Source organism: Ranitomeya imitator, chromosome 2 (assembly GCF_032444005.1).
Source record: "Ranitomeya imitator isolate aRanImi1 chromosome 2, aRanImi1.pri, whole genome shotgun sequence".
In the NCBI taxonomy this organism is placed as follows: Eukaryota; Metazoa; Chordata; class Amphibia; order Anura; family Dendrobatidae; genus Ranitomeya; species Ranitomeya imitator.
This window is the reverse complement of record NC_091283.1, coordinates 579751203-579759306: the sequence shown is the minus strand read 5'-3', so window position 1 is coordinate 579759306 and position 8104 is coordinate 579751203. Positions and strand designations below refer to the sequence as shown.

Below are 8104 nucleotides of genomic sequence, written 5' to 3'. Positions count from 1 at the left end.
TGACGGCACATAGGCGTCATCGGTCGGATTGGCACCGACTTTCATGACGCCTACGTGGCGTCAAAGGTCGGGAAGGGGTTAAGGCTATGGTCACAGATAGAGATGAGTGAATATCGTCAGCTCCCACCTTATTCGGGAAGCTATAACACTTACCAAAGAAGTTGCATCGGGAACCTCGATGCCCGGAGCGCTCCACGGAAACCTTCAAAAGGAACCTGAAGACTCACCTCTTCCGACAAGCCTACAGCCTGCAGTGATCCTGAGTCTACTGAACCAGCGCACGACCAGCTCTACCCTCTCCTAGTGTATCCTCACCCATCCCCTGTAGACTGTGAGCCCTCGCGGGCCGAGTCCTCTCTCCTGTACTTGTGCGTCCCTTGTATTGCTCATGTTTATTGTACTTGTCTATGTGTACCTCTTTTTTCACATGTAAAGTGCCATGGAATAAATGGCGCTATAAAAATGAATAATAATCAGGTGTTCGGCGCCGCAGCTGCATGTGTCGCGGCTGTGTGACAATCACAACACAGGATCTCCATGCATGTGCTGTGACTGGTACCCAGCCGCGACACATGCAGCTGCGACTGAACAGCTGATTATCGGGAGAGCTCCAGGTATCGGGTTCCTTCTGCAGCCTCAGTAATAATGATGTCTGTAGAATAGAAGAAATATTCTGCTACATAAGAAAAAATAATATAAGTGTATATGATCAAATACAATTTCCTTGGTTAATAATGGCAACGTATCTGTAAAAATAGGATGTGACTTTTTTTGGCTTTTATAGGCAACTCGGTGTTTGAAAAAAATGTCATCAGAACATATTAAAGGGAATCTGTCTGCAGGTTTATGCTATGTAAACTGAGGACAGCATAAGGAAGGGGTTAAAACACAGATTTCAATAATGTATCACCTATCAAGCTGTGTGCTGTTGTTTACTTACACTGAAGGTTTTATCAGCAGAATATGCCAGGACTGGTGCAGTTGTCCCACCACGCCCCCTCCTGTGATAAGCAGCTTACTGTCATTAAACAATGTATATAGAGAGGCTGGTGTGAGCGGAATTAGCTTTCTGAGCTCTGCTACATCCAAGAACTCTGATTGTGTCACAACGGTTGCACCCAGTAAACTAAGTGTTACATCGCTAGAATCAGGGTCTCTGTCCCTACATTATACGTCTCTCAGATTAGATAGCAAAAAACCTACGTACAGATTCCCTTCAAATTACATTAGTTATTGTGTTGTCGGAGGTTTACCGAAACAGCAAATGTCCATATTATACACTTGTCTGAATGAACCTTTATTAAAAGCTTTGGCCTTTAACTACTGGTGTCAACTGTGGAGCAAAAGTCCTAAGAGACTGCTCAGGGTGACTGGATTATGAGCTGCTTGGCTCTGTAGTAGTAGCCGTCGGCAAACATATCATTGGTGCAGCCTCGCAAGGGCCCAAGAGGTCAGGGGGGACATTTTCACCTGCAAAACAATGTGGAATTGTGCATCATGAGAAGCTATTGAACTGCAAAAGGGCCATACATTACTCTGGCACAGGGGCTCTTTTCTGCCCTTGTCCGACAGTCCACAAGTGATGAGAGTTAGCATTTGTGTTCATGGATCTGGTTTCAGTAGAAAATTCTCAGGTTAGCCGTCAGAGGTATCGTTTGTAGTCGGCCATCTTCCAGTAATATACACCACTTTTCTTTGGCTGCACTAGGTGGTCCACAGAGGACGGTTCTCTGTATGCTTAGGATGCCTCATACTGATAGATTTTGTGCAAATGATTTTCTTAGTTTGAGGAGGATGACGCCTAAGTGTGCAGATCGCAGCACATTCCCCCATGGTTCGCCTTAGTACGTATGACAGTGTCGCCCATTTTTCTTGGCGCGTCAGTTCTAAATGCTGTGAAGTCATCGGTTTCCTAAAAGACAGCCATTGGGTTCATCACTCATACTTGCAGTAATTCTTTAGTAGTTGCGGTAAATCTAGCCAATCGATTGCCAGTCTATGGACCACATGCTTCTGGATCACTAAGCGGCACAGGGTCTGCAGGGAGGGAACTGAGATAAAGAGATCATGTCTAGGTTATTAGATCAGGCAGTACTCCAACGGTCCGATAATAAGAATGACATTTTATTAGTCCATGTCCAAAAATGACAATGTTCAGCTCCCAACTAGCTAAGCAATATTCTGGTGGATAACAGTGGTTTATAAAGCAATGGTCTTAATCAAAGGTGAAATATAATTCTGAAAAAACATCAACAATCAGAGGATCGGAGCATAATTCAAAAAAGGTGAATGCAATACAAAAGGACGACTAGAATCAACCAGAGCTTAAAGGGACACTGTGAGGTGACAGTGTCCCTTTAAGTAACAGGATGATCCAGGGCAGCGGGGTCAGAGGTACGCTAAGGAGGAGCGCACATGCCCACCAGGACATGAACAGCTGTGGGTGCCAGATTGGAATATCTTATGTCTTATGCTCCACATAACCGGACATGCACATTAGGGTACAAGTAGTCAAAGATGGCATGAAGGAGATACTGTATAGAAATAGAAGCCGAGCAGATTGATATATAGGGTTGTGGGAAAAGATTCATTATAACTTGTTTTTTAGTCTCTGAAATCCTGGTGTTTGCATGTATGAGTCCAGCATGCACAGTCATACAGGGAAGACTTTCAGTCACTGAATAGGACCACCCACTGGACTCGCATTCAAACACCAGGATTTCAATGATTAAAATACAACTTTTATTGCATTTTTTTTCCATAAAAAAGTATATCTGATCAGCTCCTCCTGCTCTATAACATCCTGCCTGCAGATCAGACACTATTTTCAACATGAAAGGTTCCTCTAAGGGAAACCTGAAATGTACAAAACGCTATTAGCCTGCAGATGTGGGTTTAACCTGCAGGTTAATAGCGTTCTAAAGCTGCCTGGCGCCCACATTGATAGCCTCGCTTTCGGGAGGAAATGATCTGTATCCCTCTCAACAGCTTCCGCCTTTCGAATACAATAGTATCAGCATCATCTCCTAGTTTAATTTCTAAAACAGGTAGTATGACTTTATAGTATGTTAACCCAAAATCCTAGTAAGAACAGCAACCGCAAAAAAAACAGCTACTGCTGATGGGGGCTTGATGGGACCCATAGCTAAGGCTACTTTCACACTAGCATTGGCCCGTCGCATCCTGTGACAACGCAGCACAACGGGGGCAGCGGATGCATTACTACAACGCATCCGCTGCCCCATTGTGAGTTGCGGGGAGGAGGGGGCGGAGTTCCGGCCGTGCATGCGCGGTCGGAAATGGCAGACACAACGCACCAAAAAACGTTACAAGCAACGTTTTTTGGTGCCGACGGTCCGCCACAACACGACGCAACCGTCGCGACTTGTGGCAATGCGTTGCTAATACAAGCCTATGGAGAAAAAACGCATCCTGCAAACAATTTTGCAAAATGCGTTTTTTCTGCAAAACGACGCATTGCGGCGTGCGGCGCTAGTGTGAAAGTAGCCTAAAGGAAAGAGATGTGATAATACATTACATAGCTGTCTTACATGACAAGTTAAGTAATAAATCTCAGTCATTTAGAAATCTAGGGCAGGTTTGTCATTCCTAAAATTACACGACTGATGAAATCCTAAATGATGTCTCCACCCGTCATCCCAGATCGGGAGAGAAGAGTAGACTATAGATAGATAGCGACAGCTTGCTAGTGTGAGGACTATGTGAGGAAGTAGAGGAATGTCTGCGGGAGAACTACTATGTCTTATTTGGAAATCTCGCCCCACCCCTAGATTATAGAACCCTGTATCCACAACAGACGGCTGAATGTGATACATACATCCATATTCTAACTGGATCACCCGGACGCTCTTGGTGGAGGCAAAGACGTCGATCACAGCATATAATGGTTGAGATGCTGGAAGCCCACGAGCGCTGGCACCCATATCTTCTCCGTTAATGATGATGTGCATATGACCAGTGCCATCTGCCTGTGGCTCATACAGCACCCCGATGCGGCTTCTCCGAGCAGTGGGTGGCAGAATATTGGTTTTGTATAAATCATCCAGGATATGACTGAAGCGACCAGGCCTACTACGGGCTATCAGTTTGTCTCGAGGAATTTTAAACTTGCCCACTTTCAGATAAGGATCTGAGAGGTCTTTTCCCAACCTGGACATGTCCTCGTCTTCATCTGGCGTCACCCTGTTGTGGTTCCGAGTGATGGCAAATACCCAGCTATCCCCCTGGTTTACAAGGTCTGGTAGCGAATATTCTGGCACTAAGTCCAAGCTGCGAGGATCTCGGGCCATAAGCCCAACTCTTAGGTGACCACACCAGCCAAATTCTTTTTCTTCAATTTCCACCAAAAACAGCTGCCCAGGTGCCAGTGGGTCTTGACTGAAGCAGAGGCCATTAGCAAAGCTTTCTACTCTGGTAGCTTGAGTGGCCGAAGGGTCGATACGAACGTTTGTCCCATGGATAGCGTGGAAGCATGTAAATGGCTGGCCCTGCGCGGCCATTGCTCTAGCACAGAGCTCAGATGACATGCAGCCTGAGGCTATTTTTAAAAAGGCAACGACTTATCCTGAGACAGCTGCCGCTGAGTGGTGGAGAGCCATTTAGGGGACGCGGAGCTGCCCAACACCTGTGCTATCTCTTATTACAAGAAGTAGTGTGGACTTCATCTATAGGACTGCTGAAACCAGCACTCTTGTGCAGTAAGCAGTCTGCGACCTCCGACATCTGCTCTATGTACAATTTTAACTACTCCAAGGGTGTCAAACTGCATTCCTCGAGAGCTGCAAACAGGTCATGTTTTCAGGATTTCCTTGTACTGCACAGGTGATAATTTAATCACCAACTCATTATTTGTGTAGGTGATTAAATTATCACCTGTGCAGTACAAGGAAATCCTGAAAACATGACCTGTTTGCAGCCCTCGAGGAATGCAGTTTGACACCCCTGAACTACTCCACCACTACTAAGGCTGCCGTCACACTAGCAGTATTTGGTCAGTATTTCACCTCAGTATTTGTAAGCCAAAACCAGGAGTGGGTGATAAATACAGAAGTGGTGCATATGTTTCTATTATACTTTTCCTCTAATTGTCCCACTCCTGGTTTTGGCTTACAAATACTGAGGTAAAATACTGACCAAATACTGCTAGTGTGATGGCAGCCTAAGGCCATGTGCACACGTAGGGAGGGTCCCTGCTGGTTCTCCCACAGCGGATTTGATAAATATGCAGGGCAACACCGCTGCAGTTATCCCTGCAGATTTATCGCGGTTTGTCTTGCAGTTTCCGCTGCGGGTTTACTCCTACTATTGATGCTGCATATGCAGCAATATGCAGCATCAATAGTAATGTTAAAAAAAAAAAAATGGTTATATACTCGCCCTCTGACGTCCTGATCTCCTCGGTGCTGCACGCGGCGGCCCGGTTCCAAAGATGCTGTGCGAGAAGGACCTTCGCGACGTCATCGCAGGCCCTGCTCGCACAGCAACCCTGCGACCGGACGGCAGCGTGCAGCACTGAGAGGTGAGTATATCATTATTTTTTATTTTTATTTTTATACACAAATATGGTTCCCAGAGCCTGGAGGAGAGTCTCCTCTCCTCCACCCTGGGTACCATCCGCACATGATCCGCTTACTTCCCGCATCGTGGGCATAGCCCCATGCGGGAAGTAAGCGGATCAATGCATTCCTATGTGTGCAGAACCGCCGCGATTCTGCACAAAGAAGTGACATGCTGCGGAATGTAAACTGCTGCGTTTCTGCGCGGGTTTTTCCACAGCATGTGCACAGCGGATTGCGGTTTCCATAGGTTTACATGTAACTGTAAACGCAATGGAAACTGCTGTGGACCCGCAGCTGCAGAAACGCTGCGGTTCCGCAGTAAATTCTGCAACGTGTGCACATAGCCTAACACTACAGCCGAGCCCTAAAAATCATGGGAAAGTTTATTGGGGGGTAAATCTATGGTCACACTTTTTTTACAGTTTTTTTTAGACCACCTTCTCCAAAATGTTCCTCAAAAACCTTTTCTATTCATGACTATGAGAAATCTACATAGATACACACAATGTCTTTTTCAGCCAGATTCCGCCCAGAATCCACCTGAAAAGCGGCACAAAAACGCCCCCTCAAATTAACACAGTCGGAAAAAGTGGTCTATCGGCAGCAAAAACGTTACATGTAACGTTTTTTGCTCCTGGCGGTCCGCCACAACACGGCGCAACCGTCGCACGATGGGGCAAAAACGCATCCTGCAAACAACTTTGCAGGATGCATTTTTTCCCCTAAACGACGCATTGCGACGTATTGCAAAAAACGCCAGTGTGAAAATAGCCTTATAGACACCCTATTGCGTATATGGAGTTTATCAAGTGTTTTTGCTCAGAATCTGTGCACACGATACATTTTTATCATGTTTTCTTCTGCACAGTTTTGTTACAAAACCTGAAGGATTTCCTGATGCCAGCAAAGTGAATGAGCTTCCTGCCCACGTTGCTTATTTTTTCCTTTAAATCTGCAGAATGTCAATTCTTTCAGCGTTTTGGTTGCAGATTTCACCCGTACTAATACCCGTGTAAAAAAAAAAAAACGACCAAAATGTACGTATTTTACGCAGTTTTTTTTTTCTACCAACACAGCAGGATTTGCAGCAGAATTTTCCTGAACGTGTACACATACCCTAAGGGGTTGTGGAAAATTCCTGGGAAGAAAAATTGCATGTAACTTCTTTGAGGCAAATTCTTATTGACTCCAAATTAGGCACTGCAAAGGTTACAAGAAAACCTCCAAAACTTCTTCAGGAAAAGAAAAACTGCCCCACAGGGTACGTGCACACAACATATTTAAGCCGCCGAAGACGTTGCACATACCCAAAAACTCCTCCAAAAAGGAGTCTCCTGAAGTGGTTTCTGCTTGAAAAACTCATCAGATTTGTGCGCCTCAATAGACACAGTGTGAACACAGCCTAAACTTTCCTCTATCGGACCCATAATGAGAATACTGGTGGGGGGGTCGGTCCCCAGAATGTGTGAACACACCCTAATGACCCTTTTAGCGAGCCAGCAATCAGCAAAAGAAGTTCACAGGAAAACTCGCTCCCCAATTACCGGCCAGTGTAAAGAGCCCAGCAGTCACCACACAAACAAGCAATATGCGCCTCCATTGAGTGACTGGATCGTTTATGCAGGCATAAAAGTAATTTTTCTCGGCAGCACATTGTCCGGTGTAAACAGATGTGCTACTGAGAAACCGATACTGTATGGGGACAGAAGGATCATATTAACCATTATTGGTCATCAGCCTGGTAATCGAGTGCCGAATGACTTGCATAGAGTTGTCAGTGCTGCTTTAGCTTCCTGCAATTGGGGTGAATGCAGCCTTTGGCCGGGGTCACACTTGCGAGTGCAGAGAAACTCGCACAAGTCTCTCGCATCAATACATGGCACTGCCGCCGGCACTGGGGACCGGAGCGTTCAGCTAGAAATACAGCAGTTACACACTCCGGTCCTGAGTGCCGGGTATTGATCCGAGTTTCTCGCATTGCACTCGTGTGACCTCGGCCTTAGCCTCTGTTCACAACTGGTTTGTAACCTACATTGGGTAAAGCCATTGAGAAACGTTCCCAGTATGCACAGTGGAGCAATACCCTGCGTCCTCACTGACCGATACCTACCACTTAGTGTATATATTTTCCTTGAACTCTAGGGGGCACCGTTGGTAAGAGGGGCACGCCTGGGCAACATCTTGGGCAGCCAAGTGCCATGAGCTGGTACACAATAGGTTCTGCCAGGCTATGGTGTAAATCATATTACATAGATGGGACCTCACTTTTTATTGTTATTGAGGGGCGTAGAAAATTGGCAAAACGATGATCACTTGTGTAAGCCCCCATGGGACGTTCTGATGGCTCACGGTCCCTCATAAATGCCCCCCAGTGCTGATTTAGGCTGCCATCTGTCCGGCCTCTACTTTCACACATCAGTTTTTTTGCGGTCAGGCAGGATCCGGCTAATTTAAAAAACAAACGGATCCGTTGCAAATTGTGAAAAACTGATGCAATGGATCTTTTTTTTTGCTGGATCCATTTT

General features: G+C 45.9%; 1 protein-coding gene across 1 annotated transcript; it reads right to left on the bottom strand.

The window, feature by feature from the left end:
* Positions 1–1283: 1283 nt before the first annotated feature.
* On the bottom strand, positions 1284–4547 carry NEURL2 (neuralized E3 ubiquitin protein ligase 2). Its single transcript, XM_069755737.1, has 2 exons — positions 3839–4547; positions 1284–2051 (listed from the first exon to the last, which is right to left on the bottom strand). Exons 1-2 carry the CDS (start codon positions 4545–4547, stop codon positions 1936–1938), a joined length of 825 nt encoding a protein of 274 aa, XP_069611838.1. The 3' UTR covers positions 1284–1935.
* Between the last annotated feature and the right edge of the window lie 3557 nt (positions 4548–8104).

Bases quoted from the DNA above. Each gene is read 5' to 3' on its own strand.
- NEURL2 (XM_069755737.1), bottom strand. From the start codon at position 4,547: ATGTCATCTGAGCTCTGTGCTAGAGCAATGGCCGCGCAGGGCCAGCCA. The intron at 2,052-3,838 runs GTATGTATCACA...TCTTTATCTCAG, and splicing joins GATCCAGTTAGAATATGGAT to TTCCCTCCCTGCAGACCCTG.